The sequence below is a fragment of the Alligator sinensis genome, unplaced genomic scaffold (genome assembly GCF_000455745.1).
Source record: "Alligator sinensis unplaced genomic scaffold, ASM45574v1 scaffold134_1, whole genome shotgun sequence".
Lineage (NCBI taxonomy): Eukaryota > Metazoa > Chordata > Crocodylia > Alligatoridae > Alligator > Alligator sinensis.
This window is the reverse complement of record NW_005841920.1, coordinates 2,138,025-2,164,637: the sequence shown is the minus strand read 5'-3', so window position 1 is coordinate 2,164,637 and position 26,613 is coordinate 2,138,025. Positions and strand designations below refer to the sequence as shown.

General features: G+C 44.2%; 1 protein-coding gene across 1 annotated transcript in view; it reads left to right on the top strand.

Annotated features, from left to right (window-relative positions):
* The window catches only part of SCFD2 (sec1 family domain containing 2), a 407,563-nt gene that overhangs the window by 199,712 nt on the left and 181,238 nt on the right, over nucleotides 1-26,613 (top strand). Inside the window, exon 6 of the mRNA XM_025198344.1 lies at nucleotides 13,964-14,213. Within this exon, the coding sequence (XP_025054129.1) occupies nucleotides 13,964-14,213 (250 nt within the window). The remainder of the gene's footprint in view (nucleotides 1-13,963; nucleotides 14,214-26,613) is intronic.

Here is a 26,613-nt window from a genome sequence, read left to right as displayed (position 1 = left end):
AGTGCAGCTACCATTGCTTTTCATATGAGTGAAGTCCTCAGAGAGTACAGATCAGCTTCATTTCTGTTGGACTTGAGATGCCTGACTGGAGATAGAGGCTGCACATAGCAAGCTAAGATCTTTCACCTCCACAATCTGTATGTATGTATCCAAAGTAACTACGATTGTACAAGCTGTTTCTTTTTTTGTACAGCATGGCTTTCTGGCTCCTGGTAGAGTGGTGGGCATGTGTGAATGCATTTGTGTAGTCGGGCAAGAGAGGGGAGGGATTGTAAAGGTGTCTATTCTGAGTATAAGTAAAAAGGAGGAGGAGCAATGGAGTTGTATGCCACAGCAACTCAAGCTTCATTTGCTCATAATAGATTTATCACATACTGAGAACATCCACTCAAGGTACATGGATCATAGACAAAAGCTGTTCATACTGGTTTTTACGTATAAAGTCTGCTGTCATGAGCTGAAGAATGATGATCTATTAAATGTTATTCAGAATTAGAGACTCAAACCTCTAAATAGTGCAGTTAAAATTTTTTGCAGTTCTGAATTTTAGTATTGACACTCAAGTCTGTGGTTCCATAACTTCTCACATTTTCAAGCTAAAAGCAGCCATTAGTTTCTTGTAAAAGCAAATTGAAAACCAGGTAAAACATGATAAATTATATACTATTGCATTAGAAAATGGGGCACAGCAGATACTTGTCTGTTTGTACTTTAGTTAGCACCATGGTATTTGAGAGTTTGTCAAGAAAGAAAGAAATACTTTTGCCTTTGGAGCATATTTCATATAAAATATTTTAAAGGTCTTATTTGGGAAAATAAGTCACTTCTCACCATTTTCTACTCTTTCAGAAGAGGAAATAGAAAAGGCTGAGTCAGATTTTGGTCATCTTACTACTCAGTAACCTTCTTCTCCCACATCTCAGTCATTAACATGATTAAAAACTTTTTTTAATAGGTAAAACGTGTATGAAAACTGTGTGGCTTAATAAGGATATAGGATTGGACGATCTAAGGTTTTTTCCTGATCTAGTTTCAGCAGTTCTATATATTTTGTACATGTTATGAAAACCTTGGGTAACAATTTCTGCTGAGATCTCACAGAGGGTTACATTACCAGGTTTTGTAGTGAGAGTATAACAAGAGAGATCTGAGTTTCCACAAACTTTTCTGCTAATTGCATCTATGCCTTTTTCGTCAATAAACTGTTTGTTGTTATGGGACTATGAGTTTCAGACACTGCTTCATGCAACCACTTAAAGGACTGAAAGTTCTTTATGTCTTAAACTAAAACCCTCTTGTATTAGTAATACAAACTAATTTGACAAGATAAGCTTTTTTTTCCTCCCTCTTTTTTGACAGAAAATGTATTAAACTTTCTTGCATGTGCTTTCCTCTGTTCTCTTAGAGAAGCAGTGTTGCTTATTGGTTGGACCTGTGCAGTGGAAATTAGGGTTTCTAAGTTCTTAGTTCCTTCATATACTTATGTTAACTTAAGTACATTGTAGACTCCTACCTTCTACTCTCCCACCCCTCGCAAACATGCAATTACATTTCTCAATCTATGTAAGATGTGAAATGATGCCTGCTACTCAAGGTATTTATAGGCTTAATTAATACAATAATTATCTGTAGTTGAAAAGTACTGCAGAAAGGGCCAGTTGTTGTCCTTTTATTATTATTACACACACTTCATTCTCTCAGATTCCTAGAGTCAGATTTAAATACAACTTTTGAAGTGCAGTATCATGTTTACCATTTTAAAACTGAAAAAATATATATTTACTTTCTCTTGTATCCTCCAATCTGCCAAAACACAGGCTCTTTGCAGAAGTCAGCAAACTGACGTCAGTTTGTTTGCCCTTAAGAATAATAAATTATGTCTAAGCTTAAGCTTCAATAGAAGGGGCAAAAGAAGGGGTAGAGAAAAAGGATGGAAGAGAAAAGACATCCAACACTAGTTTTCTCTGATATTGAAAAATATTTGGTTATAGTGTTAAAACTACAAAACACTGCAACTGCAGTGTGTGTGTGCTGGAGTTTGGTTCTTAGTTGGCGCCAACATGAGCAGTGTTAATGTTTTTATGGAGACTTTGGAAAGCTCAGAATTGACCTGTTTTTATTATTTTTATTGGCTCCCTTGATGATAGACAAACGGGGCTAACCTGAGGCCAATGTAACCAGCAGGAAATTTGGGTCATGGGTAGTTACATTTTTTAAACTTGTGTTTTAGGGCTGTTCAATCAGTGTAATTGATTGATTGTAACATGGCACAGAGAGGTCCTAAATCATTAGAGGTATCTAGATAATGACAAACTACTAGCGGGTTTTGTTTAAGGCAACTTTCCCAACTCCCTGCTCTGCTCTGCTCTGCTCTGCTCTGCTCCGAGGTGGCTTGTCTCTTATTTCGTGCCTGTTACAGTCCAACTGGCCTGTTTACACAAAATAATATCTTAAACTTGGCAGTTATGTTTGAAATCCGTTATAACACTTTCCTAGAGATAAGAAAAATAATTCCAAAAAAGTTCATATCCCAAAATCACCAAATGCCGGTTTTGAACTTAACAATTTATTGTTGTATTTAATTTTTTTTTTCCTGTCTAGATAGGTAGCAGTGTGGCAGTGGGGGCTTGTGTTGATTTAAATTTTCAGTTTATGTCCTTATTTTAGTAAATATTTGGGAAGTTTGTGTGTGATTTCATATACACTTATGTTAGATTTCCTTGAGCATTCTCAAGTAGGAGTTGTTGGCATTTTATTATGTGTGGCCATCCACATCCGCAAATGACATGCATATTGGACAATTTATGTACTTAAAGTGAGTGCATGCAAATAAGTGCATGTCCTTAAAATGCCCAAATTGGTAATGCTGAAGAGTATGTGATTTAGGGCGTGTCTATACTTGAAGGTTAATTCAGATTATGATAGGGCATAAATTTTAAATTACAGAATCTATTCCTGAATAACTCCATGCTCTTCTTCTGGAATATATGTGTTTTATTCTAGTTTACCACATTGGATTAAGATGAACCAGAACAAAGACACCCCCTTATACCTATGCCAGAATAATTCCAAATTATAAGTACATACTAGTAGTTCCTTGATTCTGTTGTTCACCGCAAACAGTTTTCTTCATGAGGCTGTTCACAACTCTGTTTCTTCTCTTCTTCCATTTTGGGATAAATGATATTCTATACTTAATTATACTGGCACATGCATGTATTCAAATGTATTACATCATCTCCAAAATTGTATCACTTAAAAAAAAAGAATGATACAGAATTAAGGCTAAAAACTAATGAGTAAGAATCAGCATTGGACTGGGCTCTTCATGGAAGTATCCCCCTGATAGACAACAGTGTCTACACAGAGCTAAACAGATCCTATTCTAGATCTGGCCTTTTATTTATATATAATTTTATTGTTCTCTTCCTGCAAACAGATTGCAAAATGCTCCAATTTATTCATATTCTGTTTTGTTACACTGTTAAGTTTCCCCAGTTGAACTTCAGAATTTGCACTGGCTATCAAATATTGAAATACTTTTAAAAATGGCAATTTGGTATTTCCATATGGTAAACATTTTTTTCCACCGTAAAAAGTCCCATTTTCTTGAGCATTTGTTTGCTTATCAAACACACATACACAGAGGATTAAATTAAAATTTATTTTTAGAACTTGGATGCAAAAGTCAATACTGCTTAGCCAGTTGCAGAGGATTCACTATACAAAATGACTGGGGCTCAGTAATAAAAAAAAAAAAAAATTTCCTTCACACTTTCTGCTTTTATTTTTTTAATGGAGAAAGACTTAGTCTTGTTGATTAGTCATATTGCGTGGAGTATTCCAAAAGGCTAGTTATATTAAATTAAATAGGAAACCTAACCCCAGATGCACATTTTTCTATATATCATTAGTTCTTAAGAAATTACAGTGTGTAGTGTTACATAAACTGCTTTTTACCTGTCAGTCATGTTTTTAGTGGTCAAAGCGCTGCAGTCAAAGCGTATTACATTTCAGCCAAAATAGGAACACATGTAAGGGGCAGCTTTTTCCAACCCCCCTCACAATGAATACTACCTTAGTCTTTGAGAAATTTCATTGGTTGGAAGATAATGCACTATTCCACCTGCATAAGGACAGCAGAATCAGGCCCTGAATTTGAAACAGTATAGCAGAGTGTTAAAATGATTGTTGCATCTGCCAATCTGAACTTCAGAATATCATTGGATAATTTTAGCGCTGGAGGGCTCCATTCCCTGACCACCCCATCCCTTTTGCACTGTTCTTATAGAAACTGGGGATAGTTTCCATCCCCACCTTTCCTTACCAGGAAAATTCCTGGCAGCTGGTGTATCTGCCTCTTCAGCCACTCAGCTCAATGGATATGAGGGCTATAGACAAACTTTCTGGACAGAGAGGAAGCATGGGCAAAGCGCACTGCCTTCCAGCTGTGCTCGCCTAGCAGACAGTCTCTTTAATACATGGATGATCAGTTCCTAAGCAGTGAAGATGATAAAGCTGGGGCAGAGAACCAGGTTGCCACAACCAGTATTTTCATATCCACCCCCTGTAATCTGCTGTGTGGAAGTGAATTTGGCCCATGATAAAGATGGGACAAAGTCTCTGTATGGATAATGTTAAGTAGACTAGGGGTATCCAAATCATGGCCCATGGACTACATGTGGCCCCCAAGGGGGCATCCGCATGTGCAAAGAATGTGCAGAAATAAACTGTAGAGCAATTTACTCCGTGGTTTTTTGCTCCTGGGTGCACTATTTGAATGTGCACCTGGGAGCAAAAAACTCTAGAGAAAATTGCTCCACAGTTTCTTCCTGGGCACCATATGGAACCTGGTCAGGGCAGTCTGGGCTAGCAGGGGACCCAGGGCATCAGCCTGCCAGCCCAGGGCTGCTCTGATAGGGCTCCATGTGCTGCAGTGGGGGATGAGGGGTAGGGGTGGAGGGGGCGCTTGCTGGCTGGAGTGTGCCTCAGTGTGCGGGCTCCTCAGCCTGCTTCAGCAGGGTCTCTGCAGCTCTGGAGATGGGAGAGCAGGTAGCCCTCCCCCATCTCTTTGCATCTCAATGCGGTGACTCCACTGTGGAGCCCCTGCGCTGAGGCAAGCAGAGACAGGAGAGCAGCCAGCCCAGGTCTGTCTGCTCCTCTGTCTCATAGCAGACTGCACTCCATGGCTGGCAGCGGTCCAGCGTGCCTCAGCTCAGGGGCTCCACAGTGTTTGGAGACAGGGGAGCAGGTAGCCCTGGGCTGCCTGCTCCCCTGTATCCACATTTGTCCTGGCACATGCTAGCTTGGTGTGCTTTGCACTGGGATTTCCAAATTAGCAGCACAGCGAATGGGTTAGCATGCACCATTTGTTGTTTGTGAGACCACAAAGAGGTTTGTGGTGTCTCAAACCACATGGCCCTGCTCATCTGGATGTGGCCCAAGAGGTTAATCTTCAGCCCCTGGGCTCCCAGTCCAGGTGCTACCCCTTCCATTGGTCTCTTGCTGCTGCTGCTGGAATATCTGAGCTTCTCGTCCCTCCCCCAGCTTGTGTTGCCTTTCCTCTGCCCCTGGGAACAGCCTGCAGGGCTGAGGGAGTCCATGGTCAATGGGATCTGGAGACTCTGCGCACAGAGAAATGCTGTTGTGCAGCAGGGGTTGTCCATTGTGCTGCATGACCTGAAATCAGAAAATGTCATGTAAATTGGTTCAGTTGTTTCCAAAAACAGGCCTTTGAAAAAGTACAAAGTTGTGTCCATGTTTTTGTTTTAGTATTTTGTTTCAAATCTTTAGAACCTTTCTTTGAAGAGCTGTAGCATGCACCTTGTTAGAAGGGAAAGATTTGGCAGGGAGGTGGCCTCTGTGTCCATGGTGTACCATTTAGCATTCCTCTGAAAACTGCCCAAATTTGGCCAAATAATACATCTCTCAGAAATCACAGTTGTAGTGTGTTCAAGCTTGGCAACTAAAATCTCTGCAGGTTTTATCATTAATGAGCATGCTCACACTTTTCATAACTCCCAGAACTGACCAGACTACATTTGCCATCCCCTGAGACAGCTCCTACACATGATCGGCCTGCATTCAGGCCACTCCAACTAAGCATGCTTCAGATTCAGGCTACAGTGACAAAGCAAGACTTTCACTGTAATGGCTGCTTCTGTATCCTCTGTGCCAGGACAGGGCCTTGTATTACACCTGAGAGCAGGAAACCATGTCTCCCCTCTGCTATTAAAGCCTGCCCTGCCAGCACTCTAGCAGTCTGAATCAGGTGCAGAGCAGACAAAAGTCAAAGCAGTGAAGAGAGAGAGGAGTATATTCACATGAGGAGTCTAGTGAAACTGGGACTGGCAGAGGGAGAGGAACTGTGACTAGGAATTAGGGAAGAGATTGAAAAAAATTGTGAAATGACACTAGGAATGGGGGCTAAAAGAGAAAGACAGGGGTTTCTTGATCAAGGCAACCAGTACGGGAGGCTAAAACTGATTAGCCCAGGAAGCTGGCATAGCTGCCAGTTAGGGATGGACCTGCTGAGCCATTTGGTTTGGAGGTGAAATATTGAGGAAGGGACAGACGGGGGCTGGCTGGACAAGATGACAAGGAGTAAGAACTATTATTAAGGAAAATAAGAGAGATGGGACAGTGAAAACAGATGTGGCAAGGAGCTGGGATGAAGGAGAGACTATGGATGGGTTAGGCAGATGTTGGATAAGGAGTTGGGGTAGGAAGAAAGCTGAAACTAGAATGAAAAGCTTGAGCAGTCAGACCTACTCTGGGTAGTCAAGGAAAGTTAAACTGGGACAGGAAGCCTGGCATGGGCAAGATGGAGAGGGCTAGGTGGAGCAGACAAGATAGAAACAGTCAACCAGAACAGACCAAGGAGTCTGTGCACATAATCCCTACCAGTGTATTGGAACAGAACCTAAGACTCCTGTCTCAGCAATACCTGGGCTCATGGTAGAAGTGATATCTCTTATTAGACCAACAAGATTCTTGCAAAAAATGTCTTTAATTGCAAGCTTTCAGGCACAAACACCCTTCATCAGGCATTGGAGAAAAGATTGTAAAAGTTCTCCTGGGTAGAAATGAAAGCTCATATTTCATAGGATTTCACAGAGGAGTCAATAGATGGAAAATTCCTCTAGGCAGGCAAGTCAACAATACCTTGCTTTCAGCAAATGCCTCTGAAACCCACTGTCAGCATGTGTCCCATCCCCTTCTGCTGACCTGTATCAAGGGTGACAACTTACTACTGTTAATTTCTCTCAAATGGCAGAAGTCTGTGGGCAGAATCAGCTCTGCTGCTGGATTAGGTTGGTGTGTATATGTGATGCCACATGATGGGATTTTTTTCTCTTTCAGCTTGCTTCTACTAAGACTTAGGAAATTATAAATAAGAAGCTATAGTTTGAAAGGGCAGTCATAGCAAATGCATAGTCAAATTAGGAAAATCCAGAATGCAAGTTCCTGTATGACCTTGATTTAGCCTCTGTATGTGTATACATTATGAGACCATCTTTAATTACAATCTCATGCTGTTTTCCCATAGGACCCCTGCCTCATTACTGCAGAGGGGATGAATTGGAGCATGCAGTAAGGGAGTTGGTTGTCTGTGGGACCTGCGCTTCATTAATTGCAGAAATGGGAAAGTGTTTGGTGAAGCTAGGGACTGGAGGAAGAGAAAGGATAGTTTCTTACTTAAGGCAGTGAATGCTACCCTGGAGAAGGTAGCATATGCTGTTGTATCCTGGCCTGTGAAAGACAGAGGGAGTTGCTTTAAACTAAACATTTCCCAGGTTGCCCCCCTCTTTCTTGTTTTCTGAGTGACTGATGTGAAATTGTGGGAGAAGATTTGCAGAGGCACTGAGAACTCTCAATTGCAGCTTGAAGTCAGTGGGAACCATGCTTTGAACATTTTAAAAGTGCTCTGAAAAAACAGGTCCAAGGATAGTTCAAATTGGATACCAAAAATCAGTTGGGACTTTTGACCCTAACTTCTGTCTTTGCTCCTGATTCATAAAAGAGAGGTCAGGCTACCCCCTCATTTCACAGGCGTATTCTGAAGATAAATATTAATTAACTTTTATAAGACCCTTAGGTACTGTTGTGAGGAGAAATGTAAAAAAGCCATGAGGAAATTAATAAGCTTAGATTCATAAATTGTAAGGGGCTGGAAAGAACCTTGCAAGATCATCGGGTCCAGTTGGAAAGACAACTGAGGGTCAGGTGACCCCAGCAAGGTGACTGTCCAGTCTCCTCTTGAAGATTTCTAGGGTAGGTGATTGGACCACGTCTGGGAGGAGTTTATTCCACAGTCCGGACACCTTAACTGTGAAGAAGTTCTTCCTAGTGTTAAGCCTGAAATGGTCTTCCAGGAGTTTGTGACCATTACTCCTGGTTTTCCCCAAGGGTGCCCTGGTGAACAGTTGTTCACTGAGCCCTTGATGTATTCCCTTATTTAGTGATAAGCTGCTACCAAGTCCTCTCTCAGCCTTCTCTTTTTTAGGTTGAAGAGGCCCAAGTCCCTCAGCCGTTCCTTGTATAGCTTGTCTTGCAAGTCTCTGATCATACGAGTGGCTCTTCTCTGGACTCTCTCAAGCTTTTTCACATCCTTGTTGAAGTGGGCACCCAGAACTGGCTGTAGTACTCCAGCTGCGATCTCACCAATGCTGAGTAAAGCAGAAGAATCACTTCCTTGGTTTTGCGCAAGATGCATCGGTGATGCATGCCAGAATATTGTTTGCTCTACTGGCTACAGCATTGCACTGACAGCTCATGTTCATACTATGGTCTATTACTACTTCTATGCCCCTTTTAGTTGTGGTGCTAGTCCAATTGGTGCCACCGAGCCTGTAAGTATGCTGGGGATTGTTTGTCCGCAGATGGAGCACTTTACATTTCTCAATATTGAACTTCATCTGGTTCCAATCTGTCCAACTTGCTAGCCTGTCTAGGTCTACCTATATCTGCAGCCTGTCTTCTGTCCCAGCTGCCTGCAGTGGGTCGGTTTGGGATTGAGAGAGTGGCTGGGGTAAAAAGATAAGAAAGGTTTATTGATCTAACAAACACGTAATTACGCAAAGCTTAACAACACAACAAAGACAGACAGTAAATCTCCGAGTCGGCAACTTATCGGCAATCCCCTTTTATGCCTGGTATACGACAAGCCTCTTGAAATCCAGCAAAGTCAGGCATCCCCAATCTACACTGTCCAAAGGGGTACCGGGAAGGACCCTAGTATTCAGTCTTCGAGCTTCTCAGGAACCACCGCCTCGCCGAATTCCAGGTCTGCGGCTTCTCTTTCACAATGATAGCTTCCTTTACCACACCGCTTTCCTTCAACCAATTTCTGGATGCGCCAGCAAACTTACAGATTTTTTTGAGCTAGCTGTTGGCTTGCAGCCAATTATAGTTCTATACTACAAACTTCCCTTATACGACTAACCAATAGCAGTACAGCCCTTTGCGTTTTCCTTATATGATTAATTTTAGCTGCGCCATCGCTAATGAAGCTGGCTTTAAGCTATGGCAAAATACATTTAACAAAATATAGGAAATACCTAACCACAACGGCGTCCTTTTACACTCTTCTGGCTATAAGTATTCTGCAATACATAGATAAGCAGCAGAAAACCAGGTTTAACCCTCAGAAAGTCGGTTTAGCTGTCACAGGATGCCTCAGCAAGCACTCTTCTAAGCAGACACTATTGTTGTCAAGAGACATGACCAAGTCACTGCCACAATCTTCAAGCGTGACCATGCTCCCCCATAACTTGGTGTCATACATGAACTTGGTCAGTGAGCTGTTCACCCCCAAATCCAAATCATTGATAAAGATGTTGAAAAGCACTGGACCAAGCACTGAGGGACACCTGAGGGACACCACTGGCCATTTCTCACCAGGATGACATAGATCCATTCATTAGAACTCTCTGGGTCCTGCCCCACATCCAACTTCCTACCCACCTCACTGTCAAGCAGTTAAGCCCACAATCCTTCAATTTTCGTGTGAGAACATCATGGGATACCATATCAGAGGCCTTTTGGAAGTCTTGGTATACAATGTCGACCTCCTCTGTCTGATCCAGGTGGCAAGTTATCTGGTCATAGAAGGAGATGAGATTGGTAAGACAAAACCTGCCCATGACAAAGCCGTGTTGGCTGTTGTTCAGAATCCTACCTTCTGCAAGCGTATCAGTCATAGACTCCTTGATTAATTTTTCCAGGATTTTTTCTGGGATAGAAGTTAAGCTAATTGGCTTATAGTTGCCCAGGTCCTCTTTCCTCCCCTTCTTGAAGATGGGCACAACATTGGCCATCTTCCAGTCTTCAGGCACCTCCCATGAACACCACGAGTTTTGAAAGAGTTTCGCCAGAGGTCCCACGATGACTTTGGCCAGCTCCTTCAGCACTCTTGGATGAAGTTCATCCGGTCCTGCTGACTTATAAATGTGTAACTTTTCTAACTGATCACGCACTAGCTCAATGTCAACAGTGGGAAGGCGGTCATTCCCACCGTGCCCATTCTGAAACTTATCTAGCATGATTTTCCCCTTAGTCCAGTGAAATACTGAAGTAAAGTAGTTATACTGGAGTTCAGTTTTCTCCTGAGTGTCGGTATAACCAGCTGTCCTGAGTTGTTAAGTAATGGCTCCCTCACATAGTACTCACACTCCCTCATGCAGTACTGGTCCCTCACAGAGAGAGCTACACCTCCACCTTTCTTCCCTACTCGGTTCCTTCTGTCCAGGGTGTAGCCCTCTATGACTACGTTCCAATCATATGAGGTGTACCACCAGGTCTCTGTGATCCCTACTAGATCATAATGCCCACTGGAGAATAGGAGGGCTAGCTCCTCTTGCTTGTTCCCCATGCTCCTGGCATGAGTGTACAGGCACCTGAGTCCTCCAGTTGAGACCCTCGATTTCCTGTCAAGCTGAGGGAGAGTCATTCCCTCAGCTCTTGCAAGAGTGACTCTCCTAGTGTCCCCAACTTCAGAGCTTTCTTGTGTGCCGGTCCCTGGGCATGCTCCAGTCTGTGCTTCCCTGTGCCCTGGGAATTTTTAGTTTAAAGCCCTATCTAGAAGATTGGCCATCCTGGACGAAAACAGGGACTTACCCCTCCGTGTGAAGTGGATGCTGTCCCTTTCTAGGGGTCCTCTCTCCCTGAAGTGTGCACTCTAGTCGAAGAAACTGAAGCCCTCTCGGTAGCACCACCGCTGGAGTCGTTGATTCACTTGTTCGACACATTCTTCACTCCTAGGTCCGTAGTCTGCAACCAGGAGAATCGAGGAGAAGACTACCTGCGCCCTTGAGCCCAGCCCCCAGAGCCCTGTAGTCAATCATGACCCGGGCCAGATTACTCCTGCCTTCAGAGTGAATGACTGACTGGGGAGGGGGCATACATGAAAAAAACAGTGACCACTCTCTATTCTGGATACTGAATAAGGGACCGACCTATGCAAAATAGAAATTGATCATCAGGGATTCCGGTTTTCAGTTTCTCATGGAAAAATGGGGAAAAAATGTAGATTTTTCCTTTTAACTGAGGAAAACTCAGATTTTTTGTTTTAACGGAGAAATATGCAGATTTTCCACTTTTACAAAGAGCTCTCTGTAGGCTGGCAGAGTTCCAGCCTGCAAGGGGCTGGAGAGAATAGGAGAGAATAAGAGAATAGGAGAATCTAGCAGATTTAGATTGGACATTAGGAAGAACTTCTTCACAGTTAGAGTGGCCAAGGTCTGGAACGGGCTCCCAAGGGAGGTGGTGCTCTCCCCTACCCTGGGGGTCTTCAAGAGGCGGTTAGATGAGTATCTAGCTGGGGTCATCTAGACCCAGAACTCTTTCCTGCTTATGCAGGGGGTCGGACTCGATGATCTATTGAGGTCCCTTCCGACCCTAACATCTATGAATCTATAAGAGTGGTCAGGCAGGTGGTGCCATGTGCACATGCTCGCTCACACGTGTATGGCTGCCAGGCAGCCTGGAGACCAGTTCCTTCAGGTAGGTCTAGCAGTGGGGGAAGGGGGGATTGAGGCCCCCATAGGGGGAGAGAGAGGGAGTTGGGCAGGGCTGGGGCTGCTGCCCAGCTGGACGGTGCGTAGGGCTTGAGGCCCGGGGCTGGAATGCGCAGCCACAGGGCCCTGCCAGGAAGCAGAATGAAGCCACTGGCACCTTGTCCAGGGGGCTGCAGGGGACCTGGTTCCCCACCATTGTGTGCACTCCAGGGGGCAGGGGGGCACGTGCCCCTCAGATTTGTGTGCTGTGCAGGCTGCACACTACAAACTTGGGCTTCCTGCCCTCCCTGCAGGGCACAGTGGGACTGGGTGGGGAAGCTCCTTGCCCCGCTGTAAGCCCCGTGCTGCCCTGGAAAAACGCCCCCTGCCCATCTGGCAGCAGCGAGGATGATGGTGCAGGGTTGTGCCCTTGCTGCTGCCGGGTAGGCAGGGGATGTCTCACTATGGCGGCACAGAGCTCCCAGCAGTGGCAAAGAGCTTCCATGCCTGGTTCCACTCTGCCCTGCTGCACTGGCTCTCATCTACTGAGCCGCAGAGGCCCCTGAGGGAGGGCAGCAGGGTAGGGAGTCCCAAGCCCACAACAGACAGCCTGCACCAGTCTGGGCTTTACTACAGCTGTGCCACCCATGGGGGAGTGGGAACCAGACTCTGCGCTCTGCTCCACTACAGCAACCGCCACCTCCCGCGGGTGGCAGCCAGGGCTCGGGTGCTGCTGCGAGGGGCAGGGGGCTGTGGACCCAGCGGAGTGAGGGGTACCGGCAGTGCTGGGGCTCTTTCCGGCATGGCTGGGAGGGCTGTGGATGGGGTGTGAGGGGCACCAGCAGGGCTGGGGGGCTATAGCTTGGGAATGAGGGGCCTGGACCTGTGTCCTGGTGAGCTAAGGAGGTAAAGGGAGCTCTGATTTTTTTCCATGATAAAAAATCCAAAATCAAATACCAAAATGTATAAGTACTCAGCATTTATTTTATTATAGTGATTGAAGCTCTGATAGGCTTCTAAATTGTTTTAAAAAGGTAAATATTTTTTTTTAAAAACATTGCGTTCAATTAATACATATATATATCATCCCCCCCATCCTGCCCACCCCTCCCCCAACATGAGCTTACTTCCTCCGCTTCTGGCAAACACCACTTTAAACATATTTTAAAAAAGAATATTACTAAAGTTACAATATCATGCATCCAAATGTTAGGAAATATTGCCTGCATATTTTAATTGCTTTTCATTTATATTGTGGATTTGCGGTTTTTAACCCAGAGAATATGTGATTTTTTAAACAGAGAAAACCACGATCCCTGTCACGTATTTAAAGCCTGTTGCATAGAATATATGCAGCGAAGGGGGCATAATAAAGTGACACAGGCAATATTTCCTAACTTTTGGATGCTTGATATTATAACTTCAGTAATGTTCTTTTTAAAAATATTTTTGGGCATTATGTGGAGTAATTCTTTGCTGACATAGCAATATTGGAAAATATACAGAGACTAGCAATGCAAAGGCTAAAAAAAAAAAAAAAAGCCATGTCTGTCAGCATTACTTGTGCTGGGAAGTATGTCACTCTGCATTTACCCTGAAGAATGTACTAGGTACCTCACAATAGAGAGATGAGGGCATAATCCTTGGCCCATGGGGCTAAAAGCTTTGGCTCAATGAGTAAAATAATGTAATAGAAGAGCAGCAGTGAAACTAAGCACTTACTCCACAAGGGTTAGTGCCTGGTATGATAGAGAAAAGAATAAGTGGATTTGTTGTAAATGAATAAGCAGCTTAATTTGGTTTTTGATGGCATTGTGGAAGAAGCAGGAACAATCTATTTGAGGACTGGTGAGTGGCTTTCGAGACAAATTCAGAAGGTGTGTTCCCACGTGTAGGCAACAAAATCATTCTGGTTCTGTTAGTGACCTGTTTTTTTGTGAAACTAAGGTTATCTTTTCTGTTTTCAGAATATTGGGGAGTCAGAGATGCCCAGTGTTTTGAACCAGTTACTGCCAATGATCAAGTCTCATAACAACAGAAAAGAAGATGACTATAATTGTGAAGACTTCCTTATCTTGCTGGTATACATTTACTCTGTGGTTGGAGAAGTTAGAGCTGGAAAAGCGCTGGATGAAGCTGAAGGAGAGGTGAAAAAGGCACTAGTCCAGGCTTTTTGTGATGAGCCAGAGCTGTCATCTTTGTTGCAGAAAATAACAGGTGAGTTTTTTTCAGTGCAATGAGGAAATGTGTAGGTAAGAAATACATAGCTAATGAAAGCCCGAGAAGAGCTTGACTTGTCAATGGTGATTAGGGTATGTGAATAAGCACAAGGATTTCCTGTAGATCTGCTGTGCACAAATGCCAAATGCTGACAGGTTATCCTGAATTGTGCTGAGTCTGATGAACGATTTATGCTTCTATTCTTTTTGTTAAAGATTGGTTAAGTTTGTGTGTTTTCATAAGGTAATCTTTTCAACAATTTTCCTTCATCGATTGGTATAAAGTTGACCTTGGAAAGTCAAAATTAATTCTGGAAATATGCTAAGTGAACTATGGTTGTTTTGTGAATATTAGGAGCTGCTGTGTCTGCTGTAAAAAGAAATGAGTCTAAAACAAACATGGAGCTTTTTACTGAAATAACATGAATGTTAGCCTTTACAAATAGCATGCTAAGGCCTTTTTGGATGAACAATCTAATGGGATGGCAGTGCTACCTTGTAATTGCCATTGTTGCATGCCTAAAAAAATTCTTACAGATTTTAAAAATAATGAGCTGCAGCACAGAAGTAGTATTTCAAAGTGGAAGGAGGGCATCAGTGCCCACCTATTACGGATTCATCCATCAAGTTACCAAGTATTATTTATTTAGTTTTTTATATATACTATGGTAGAGCTTGGGAATCCTGGTTGCCAAGAGCCCAGGGTGCTAGCTTCTGTGCAAGCACACAAAAAAGATTGTCCTTGCCCCAAGGATCTTACACTGTGAAGGCCTCCATTCTGGTATAACTGTACTGTTGTTGTTCCAGCATAAATCAGATAAGCAATTATGACAATATCTTTTTTCTCATGTAAGGAAGCCCTTAGCATTCCTTTTTGCAAGCTCATTAACAGGAGACGCATATGATCAGCATCTCTCTTCATCCCTAGAATCATGCTCTTTAGCTCAGTGATCTCAGTCTGTCAGAGGCTCCACAATTGGGAGCAGCAGGACGCACATGGCTGGGCTGAGCCACTCCCCCTGCTGCCCGGGCTGGGCTGAGTTGGTAGAGTCAGAGCCTGGGTGGCTTGCCCAGGGGGAGGAGTAGGGCGGGGGCTGCGGGGGCAGGGTAGGGTGGGGGTGGTAGATCCTGGGGTGCCCTTTGCTTACAAAAAGTGATCTTCACCATAAAAAGGTTGGCAATCGCTGCTCCAGTTCATTGATTGTATGTGTGTGTATTATGTATGTACAATATAGCTCCATATTTCTTGCAGTCCATTTCTATCACGGTTTTTTAGTGTATGCTGAGTGTCTTGGGAGCTCTGTGAGGTTTCCAGAAGACCTTTGTGGTATTCACTGCTGAGTGCTGTGCAGGTCAGTCTCTGCTGTGCAGCACTCCATCTTCACAGTTTGCACTTTTCCTATGGTCAATGTTTTGAATGTTTCCTAAGGCCAATTTTATAGCTTGCTTTAATTATGACTAGAGAGAGAAAATTGGGAAGTGTTATGCTAGTTAATGTTTACTTTTATTAAGTACCAGTGGGAGAAAATTACTTGATTGAATAGAAACTTCACCCATTGCCCTGTGCAGTCTGCACAAGTGAAAAGCAGTGTAGTTCACTGGACTACATTGGACAGCAGTGAACATATTGTGCTTCTCAACATATTATATTATGTAGTGTCAAGGTGATGTTGTTGACATGATAATCCAAGAATTCTTGCCCCTCACATGTTAAGTTAAGAAGTTCTCATTCCTAGGCAATGCCATGCATAATTTTTAAATACCTAGATTTTCAGACCTGTTTTTCAACGTTGGGCATCTATGGGTTTGTAGTTTCACAACACTTAAGGTGATAGATTAGTAAAAGTGATGAATGACAGTTTCAATACAGATAGAGGAGGGAGGGAGAGGGTGCAGGCTTCTTTGTGTTCACATTCGGGAACAAATGTTCAAAGCCGGTGTCTGAGGTACAGCCTTTGCATCTATTCTGAAGAATTATACTATTTGTTTCATACTCATTTGAACGCCTAGTGTTCTAGCTTTCTGTTTGCCTCAAATAGTTTGGAGGGTTTTAGCATTTGGCCGAAGATATTTAAAAGTTCACATTAAAGCTTTATGTTGTAAGCAAATGATATTATTACAAAGCTTAGTTAATGGTGTAATGCAAGGCCAGTTGTTCTGTGCAATCTTCCTGTATTTATATAACATGACAAACATATAATTAGGAGAAAAATCGTGAGAGTACAAGGATATCCACTTGAGATGCCTGAACTGTTTCTTAGTCCATTTATTAGTTCTAGTACACTTATCCAGTATTTTTATTACCTGAAAAAAGTGGTTGAAATGCTCGGCACTATGTGTGCTCACACGTGTGTGTTTAGCAGTGTAGAAGCTTAAGCATGATCCATTGCCGGCTTGCTGGCAAGCCTTTTTGACCTTTTTCAGGTCTGTGGTTTTGTATCTCATTAAGTGTCAGTTCACTTGGCTCAGCTAGTGAAGAATGAATAAAAGCAAGCTGTAGGTGACATAAACATTTTATTGTACTGACCAGAAAGAAGATTTAACTTACAGATACAAAAGCAACTTTGGAAAGGGAGCATTGGGCTAGATTTTCAGTTGCTATGAATTGACTTGTCTCCTTGAAGTCAATGTAGCTAGGCTCATTTATATCATCAGGGGATCCAGGCTATGATTTATAGCTGGGATATACCCATTATCATCTCCTGAGTTCATGTTACATTAAAAAGAAGGCAGGGTGGGGAATGGTTTGCTTATCAATGGCTGCAAAACTTAAACTTGTGTAAATCCATCTTGGAATTGTCTCATGTCATGGGCCAAACAAAAAAGTGTATTCTTGATCTCTCATTTGAAGCTTTGTCAAAATGAATGGTTAAGAAAACGTTGAACTTTGCACATTTACACATTCAGATCCTGGGAGACCAGAATTAGAACCGTACCATTGCCACTTTGACTCACTAACCTCCCGTTTTGAAGGGCACCAACTGATACTGGAGTTCCTACAGCTGTCAGATCAGGGAGAGTGAAGCAGACTTGCCTTACCTCAATCACTCCTAGGCCCCAGTAGCTATCCTAACAGTCCATCCCTGACTTGGGTTAAGTCTGCTCCTGTTGCCACCTAACAAAGTTAGTCCTCTAGCTCAAGTAGTAGTAAGTTGTTCTTACGGAGCATACTGCCAATGAGGTCCAACATAAATAAATAGTGGAAGATATGTGGCACGTATAGGCCACCTAAATGTGCAGCAAAGCTAGCTTTATGGTTGAGGAACCTATAAATAAAAAAGGACCAAAGCTACAACCTTGTAACATCAAAGAGGGGTAGACAGAGAAGAGCCCTGGCAGTCATGACTTCTGTGTTATCTTCCTGGCTGTGCTATGGACTTATTATGTAACCTTAGAAAAGTTGCCTACTTTCTTTGTGTCTCAGTTTTTCAATGTGTAAAGTTATGTGATGATACCATTTTTCTGTGAATGACTTTGGGAGTGACATATGAAAAGCACAGTGTACGTGGTATGTGTTAATAAAATCCCTTTTAACTTTCTGGAGCTTTGCATTGAATTTTCCAGATTCAGACCTCTATCTGAAGTTTTGGTTTTAGTTTCAATCCAAAACTGTACCATGCCTGCTTTCTGGTTCCAGCTTGAATGAGGCTGGAATGAAAACCCAAATCTTAGCTGTGTTTTTGATCTGCAGCCCAAACTCCCAGTCTACTCTCCTTTGTCTACACTTTCACTTGCAGAGTTTATAAGCTCTGCAGCCTTAATATATCTACATGTTTCATGCCCCTCACTTCTCTTTCCTTTTAAAAGGTAAATTAAAGGAATAACCCTAGTATTAAAGCCTGTTGTTGATGCCCTTTACTAATAATGGCATGTCCTTTATTAATGTGAAAGATCAAGTTATCAGAAGTCAGGAATTCTTCCCACAGAGATAAGTGTGAATTTTTAATATGGGACATTTTCTATTCTTTAACTGTATTAAATAGCAATAGGCTCTATCTACATGTAGAAGATTTTTACCTGTATAACTGCTTTGATGCAACTAGTGAAACCTCTAACACAGATGGCATATACTCATGGGAATAATTACACCAGTGCTTTTTTTGAGAGATTACCAAATTAAATTAAAACCATATAAAACTTGTATTGTGGTGGTGCAGTTATACCTCAGTGAATGTCTTAAAGGGGACACTTTAAAACATGGGTATCAAACATACAGTCTGTGGGCTGGATCTGGCCCACAGAGGGGAACAGGGCCTGCTGCAGAATGAGGCCCTTTGAATCCACTGGGTGTGTCTGCCGGTGGCAAGCCTAGCTTACCACTGCTGGCATTGGACCTCTCACCACCACCACTGCTACTGCCATGGCTGCTGCAGCAACTGTCACACCCTGATCTGGATCTGGCCCACAAGGAGCCCTGCAGTCCAGTTCTGGCCAGGAACCCCAGGTGAGTGTGACACCCCTGCTTTAAAATATATTATGATGCATCCCTCAGGTAAGGTTACATAGTGAAAGAAATGAGACCTCTGGAACTTCCAAACTTCTGATTTCTTGACCTTCCAGCCTCAGCTCTGCTTTAAAACAACATATTTTAAATGGAAAAATGTTGAATATTTTGGTCTTTTGTCATGCCTTATGTGGCAGAAGGCCACCTTTGTTTCTCACCAAATACTCTGCCCTGTGACAATTTGATTGGGATGACCCCAGCAGAGAAGACACACCTTTACCCTATCTGTTTAGGTAACCTGAGCCGGATACATTCCTGAGGGAGGGATACCTGGGTGAGGGGCTTCCTCCCTGGTGGGCTAGAGACTGCCAGTCTGCCTGGCAACTAGTGATGTATTTCAAATTGGTTGGCTGACAGCCAACAGGTGCTGGCCTCCATTGGACCAGGTAAATGAGGTCACAAGGGCTATATAAGTTAAGAACTGCCCAGGAGGAGGGGACAGCAGCCATGACGGAGACTCAGAGACAGAGAAGAGCTCTGAAACTTGCTCTCTCTCTCAAAACTCATGATCAGGGAACTGTCTGCCTCCAGAGGGAATCTCCAACTGTCTCTGGATGATACTTGTGAGTAAGCTACCTAAGATCTAACTAGGTATATAGCTTACAGTAACTCAGATGCGTGATCAAAGGCTACCCAGCCAGGGGAGTTTGCTCTATGGGATTTCTCTGATATTGCTCTAGCCTGTACCCTATTCTAACCCTACCCCTTGTAACCAATAAAGTTCTCCTTTGTACCTAGTGTGGGAGACTTATTGGGAGAGGGTCTAGATTATGCCTTGGGGTCCCCTTGGTTTGGCTGACTAAGGGAGACCACTACTTGTGCTTCTGACTGAGGGAAACATCCCAACTTCTTGAAGTGAATCAAGTACCCTGGATGGCTAGGCCTGTGTTTCCCAGGGTTCGCAGAGCCAGAATTAGTCCAGAGCCCTGGGTGGTGGAAGTGGAACCCCCAGGCTAGCAGGTGTACTCCAGGAAGGGGATTGGCCACACATGAGGTGCCCCCAGGGACGCACTCGGAGCCTGGAAGGTGGTCGGGCGCAGTGAGGTGGGTGGCTCAACACAGGAGCGCCCCCTACTGGCCCGCCACACCTTATATCGGAGAAGCTGAAAACACCTTTTTATTGGGTACATACAGACATTTGGGGAGGTCAGATGGAAGTAAGATCAAGTTAAAAATGGCCACCCAATCTCAAGTAAGTCAGATGGGTGGAGAGTATTGTGGGGGGCAGGCAGGCTCTGGAAGGCAGGGGGCGGCTAGTGGGGAGAAATAGGGGATCAAGAGGGCAAGCAAGGTCTGTGGAAGGCACCAGGAGGACTGGAGGGGCAAGCGGGGTCCATGGGGAGGACTGGAGGGGCAAGCAGGGTCCACAGGGGGAATTGCGGGGAGGGGGACAAGTGCAGTCCATGGGGAGATCAGGGGCAAGCGGGGTCCACAGGGAAAATGGGGGGGGACGGGGGGACAAGTGGGTTCTGCAGGGGAATCAGAGTGGCTAGTGTGGTTCCAAGAGAGTCAAAGGGGGTTCCATTGTGGGTCCAAGAGGCAAACAGGTTTTATGTGGGTTGGTGTGGTCCAGGAGGGCTTGGTGGGATCAAGGAAACTAGCAGGATCTGCAGGGGAAGGGTTTGTGGGGACAGAGAGCTCTGCCGTACCCCAGACCAGGAGCTATTTTTAGCTCCCACCAACCCCACCCTATCCCACCTCACCTCTAGACAAACAATCTTCCCCCATCCTGCCCACCCCTCCCCCTACCTGAGCTTACTTCCTCGGCTTCCAGCGAACACCAGTAAAACTGACACCAGGAGCAGCTTGTGAAAGGGAGCATTTGGCAGGCTTGGTGGGGCTGTCTGGTCTACAGGGGTGGGTTGTCTGTCTGGGGGTGGGGCAAGAAGCGAGGGACTAAAAATAGCTCAGTGCCAGGGGAGTGGGTAGGAAAAGCACAGCCCCAGGGCTGGGGCCAACAGATGGGCTTTCCCAGCCCTAAGTCTGCTCTGGGAACTGTACAGAAATTCAATTAGATTGGTATCACCAGACCTGATCTAAATTAGACTACCTCCTAGGTAGGGTTAGCTTAAATCTGGTTGCCCAATTTTAGACTAATCTAAACTTCCTGAACTTCTGTACAGTTCACACTTAGATCCACCTAACTAGGACTCTAAGTGTAACATCTGTACCTGGGTGAGCTAAATTAGATTGGGTGGCCATTTTTAATGTGAGCTAATCTCCCTGAATGTCTGTACGTACCCATTGTTACTGAAACTAAAAGCAAAAGGGGAAGGTTACCCAGTAAGATGAGCAAATTGGATGTGCTTTGTACAGTGTGCCCATTTGAAAACATACGAATGCAGCTTCATTTGATTTAACTGTAAAATAATATATTTTGTGGTGAAGTATCTTAATAATAGAATAATAAAACTGAATGTAACAGCTCTGAGATATCTCATGGCTGAATTTACAACAGACACATGTTCCTCATCACTGTTTCCAGCAGAAACCTTGGAAATCAGGGTTGGGGGGAAGATTAGACCAAAACAGCATTGTAAACTATAAAATAAAATGATGGTTTGCAAGAGAGAGCTTTTTTTTTGGCAACTAGTGAAAAATAGGATATAAAATACACTATTTATTTTATTATTTTATCTGTTTATTTAGATTTGTAAGTATACATCCAGAGCTCTGCACAACTGAAAACATATGCAGAAATACTACTAATGTCTTCACAAAACTCCAAAGTATATGGAATTGTGTTCACTAAAGGAAAACCTTGGAGAACAGATGTAGCTTTACGCGGTGTTTTAAAGACCAGCAGGCTGACTGGAAGTTGTGTTAGGCTGAATGGGAAGCCAGCTAGCTATTGCAGTAATTTTGACATTGTGGGGTATGATCTGTAATTGGGTTATGAAAAGACACCTAATGAGACTTTCCTTCCACACACTCAACCACAGCTGCATCAACCCAATTCCACATCACCCAAAAGCTGCTTATTGTTTTTTTCTTTGACCGAATCCCATAATTCTTTACTGCCACAATGGAGTATTGATTGTAGGGATTTATTTTATTTTATTTTGCCATTTCATAGATTTCATAGACATGGCTGGAAGGGACCTTTTAAGATCATCAGGTCCCAACCCCCTGCCCAAGGGCCAGAAGTCAGCTAGGGTCAAAGGATCCCAGCAAGATACATGTCCAAATGTTTCTTGAAAGTGTCCAGAGTAGGTGCATGCACCACCTCTGAGAGAGTTTGTTCCAGGCCTTGGGGGCTTGGACAGTAAAGAAGTTTTATCTTATGTCCAACATAAAACGGTCTTGCAGGAGTTTGTGACCGTTGGACCTTGTTATCCCCTGGGGTGCTCTGGTGAACAGGTGTTCCCCCAGATCCTGATGCACACCCCTTATGTACTTATAGGCTGCCACCAAGTCACCCCTGACCCTGCGCTTCTCCAGGCTAAAGAGTTCCATAGCTCACAGTCTGTCTTCATAAGGCCTGTTCTCTTGCCCTCTGATCATGCGTGTGGCTCTCCTCTGGACTCTTTCAAGCTTCTCCACATCCTTTCTAAATTGTGGAGCCCAGAATTGGATGCAGTACTCCAGCTGCAGCCTCCCCAAGGCGAGTACAGCAGGAGGATGACATCCTGGATCTTGTTTGGGATGCATCTATAGAAGCAAGCCAGAGTTTTGTTCACTTTGCCAGCTCCAGTATCACACTGCTCATATTCATCTTGTGGTCAATCATGACCACCAAGTCTCTTTCGGTCATGGTGCTAGCGAGTGTAGCATTGCAAATCCTATAAGTGTGATGCAGGTTTTTATTCCCGAGTTGGAGCACCTTTCTCCATATTGAATGCCATCAGGTTTTCAGCCACCCACCTTGCAAGCCTGTCAGCCTGAATTGCCAGCCAATCCTCAAGTGTCATCAGTTTGGTGTCATCAGCAAACTTGGCCAGTCCACTTTTGACACCAGTGTCCAGATCGTTTATGAAGACATTAAAGAGTACAGGTCCAAGAACGGAGCCTTGGGGGGCACCACTAGTCACCGAGTGCCATGTTGATTCGGTTCCATCAACTACCACTCTCTGGGTCCAACCTCAGAGCCAGTTCCCCAGCCATCAGACTGTGGGGTAGTCGAGGCCACAGTTGCCCAATTTTTCCATGAGGACATCATGGGACACAAGGTCAAACGCTTTTTAAAAGTCCAAATATATGATATCAACCTCTTCCCTTTTGCCCAGGTGATACATCACCTGGTCATAGAAGGAAATGAGATTGGTCAAGCAAAACCTATCCACAACAAACCCATGCTGGCTATCCCTCAGAATGTTGCCATCTGTTAGCCTGTCAAGAATGGTTTCTTTAATAATTTTTTCAACAAACTGATTGACCTCTAGTTTCCTGGGTCTTCTTTCCTCCCTTTCTTGAAGATGGGTACCACATTGGCCCTCTTCCAATCTTCAGGTACTTTGCCTGAGTGCCACGAGTTCTTGAATATCCTCACCAGTGGCTGCACTGTGATGTCTGCCATTTCCTTTAGCACTTTTGGGTGCAACCTCTCCCGACCAGCTGGTTTATTGGGGGCACGGACAAGATCCACGCCAATGATGGGCATATATTCATCCTCACCCTGGTCATCCTGCATCATGTTAGGCAGGGTGGCCCTTTGGGCTGGTGAAAAACCGACACAAAGTAATCATTAAGCAGATGGGCTTTTTCCTGGGTGTCGGTAGTCAGCTGCCCCAGCTGGTTTAGCAGGGGTCCAATATTGCCCTTGTTTTCCTTTCAACTCCCCACATATCTGGAGAAGGACTTTTTATTGTCCTTGATTCGTGTAGCCAGATAAAGTTCAGTTGCAGCCTTGGCTTTTCTAGTTCGCTTCCTGCAGGTGCAGACCAGTGCAGAATACTCCTCCTTAGTGGTGTTTCCTGTCTTTCATCCATTATACGCCTCTCTTTTTAGACGTAGAAGGTCCATGAGTTCCCCATTGAGCCAAGGGAGCTGTTGAGCCCTTTTACCACCTTTCCCATGGGTAGGGATGGACTCCCCTTGTGCTTCTAGGATCGCTTCATTAAGGAGTAGCCACTCATCGTGAACTCCCCTCCCTGTGAAATCAGGGCCTCTCAGGGTCTCAAGAACAAGCCTCCTGTTCTCTGTTGTTCAACACCAAAATTGCCATCCTGTATCAGACCTGTGGTCTCTCCACTGCAATATGCTATTTCTGAAATTGGCCAGCAGTAAATGCTCTGGAGGAAGGTGCAGGTAACCCCACAGTAGGCAAATGTGAGATGATCTGCTCCTCCCTTTCTTCTCCCCTTAGGTATCATCCTAACCCCTAACAGTTGGAGATTTGGCATAAATTCAGAAGCTTTCTCAGCATTAACTTTTACATCTGTGGATAGTGTTTCAAAGCAGGCAGTATGAACAGCTGTATAGGTATGCCTTTTTGCATCTTGATACCATCCTGCATTGATCACCTGTTGTATGCAAAAGTATTTCTATTTGTTAATTCTGAACTCGCCCCCCTCTTTTTTTTTAATGTCCTTGTAGTGTGTACTGGAACAGGCTGGAAACTGCTGCTCCAGTAACCAAACTTTTATTACAGTCAATTACTAAATGAGAGACATTGAAAGACAAAGCCATTAACATTAAATCTGATTAGAGGTGGACAGGGGCAGATCGGGGGACTGGGCAGGGGGTGGTGGTGCAGTTGCAACAACCTTTGATTGCTGCTCCACTCAAAGTTTAAAACAAACTGCCTGGCAGAAACAGCCACATTTTTTTTTCAGGTGGAGTGCAGGAGTCAGTTAGCTTCATGGCTAATTATTATCTACTTGTTTTTCTACCGATCTCTTCACTCTACAGGTGTTGCCAACCCTTGATCTTCCACCATTCAAGCTCCCCTTTCTTCTACAATTATCCCGTCTATTGTCTGCTCATGGTAACATTTCTCTGCTCATCTCCCAGCATATCCAGTAAAGGGATGCTGCTACCTAGGGACAATACACTAGGTGGTTGTGTTACTAGAGGATTTGAACCCATAGTAAATCAGAGCTAGGGAGGGAAAGGGCCGAGCTAAAAGCAGGCTGAGTTGTGTAGTGGGGCAGCAGTCAGAAGCAGGAGGGAGTTGCAGAGGTGAGGCAAAGATGTAAGTTACTGCTGTGACCCTTTCCTGAGTTACTCATTGCACCAAATGCTGGAGCTTCTGGGAGGCTGAACCAGTGGTATAACCAGGGAGGTAGAAAGCCAAGCATGAGTAGATGAAAAGGTTTGGTCTCCCCAGGTAAGAGCACTGCAAACAACTGAAGCAACTCCTTCAACCCAACTCTTTGTTTCTGTGAAGGGTGGAGGGCATTGAAGGCCCGCTGTGGGCATGCTGTGAGGAGGTGGGAGTACTGAGAGGGAGGTAGTTACAACCGTGCCTTCTCTGATCCCAAGTCTTCATGCTCTATCCCACCTGTTCAGGCTGGTCATTTTTTAGAAAGGAATGTAAGAGTTGTAGGATTGGATGAGAGACAGTAGGGAAGAAGAGGTGGGATTTTGTAGCCTAGAGTTTATGGCACTGTCATGAGAGCATTCCAGTTCTTCCTCCCCAGTGACTTTTGCATTAAAAGAGTCATTGAATAAAATGCATGAACAGTGTTGGGAGCAGACAGCAGAATCCAGGATCCCCTTACCACAAGGGAGTGCCCTCATCAAAAAGTGACAGTCATATTTATTCTTGCTTACTCTCTCTAGCCTTGTGAATCTTGTGCTGTGTTCAAAGAGCAGTTCAGCTTAAACAGGATGAGTGGAGAGTTATCTCCATCCCCGCCTTAACTATAGGTTGGGCATTGGGGCACTCTCCTGGGAAGTGGGAGGCTGAGGACTGCCCAGAACGCAAGTCTCCAACTTTCTGGGGGGATACTATCTCCACTACACTATTATATAATAAGGTAAGCAGTAGCACAACCATCACTACCCTTTCCTCCTCCTCCACTGGCCATGTTTTAAAAGAAAATAGAGCACCAATTGTCTACACCTAAAGAACAAACATGCCAAATTTGGGGAAGTGGTACTAGGCTATAGATCCTCTTTTCATTTAGAATCATAGAAAATGAGGGTTGGAAGGGACCTCAGGAGGTCATCTAGTCCAACCCCCTGCTCAAAGTAAGACTAGCCCCAACTAAATCATTCCAGCCAGGGCTTTGTCAGGCCAGGCCTTAAAAATCTCCAAGGATGGAGATTGCACCACCTCTCTAGGTAACCTGTTCCAGTGTTTCACCACCCTCATAGTGAGAGAGTTTTTCGTAATATCCAACTTAAATCTCCCTTGGTACAACTTGAGACCATTGCTCCTTGTTCTGTCATCTGCCACCCGACTCACCACTAAGAACAATCTAGCTCCATCCTCTTTGGAACCACCTTTCAAGTAGTTAAAGGCTGCTGTCAAATCCCCCCTCAGTCTTCTCTTCTGCAGACTAAATAAACCCAGTTCTCTCAGCCTCTTCTCATAAATCATGTGCCCCAGCCCCCAAACCATTTTTGTTGCTCTCTGCTGGACTCTCTTCAACTTGTCCACATCCTTTCTGTAGTGGGGGGCCCAAAACTGGACAGAGTACTCTAGATGTGGCCTCACCAATGAAGAATTTAAGGTATCTACCAGGAGAGTTGAGCTAGGTATTTAAATCCACGGAAGGATCAAGACTTCAGTCACATCCTACTCCTGAGTGTTTCCTGTCGGCCAGTTTGACTCCATCCCTCTTGCCCCTCAGCATGCTGGCAGTAGTGAATCCCATTCCTTAGATACCTAACTCATTCTCTGCTTGGGGAAGTAAGGTAACTTACTTGGGGGTCTTGAATTCCACTCCCAGATCTGGGTGCTTAAAAGATCGGTATGGTAAAGATCAGCATGACTACACCACTATCT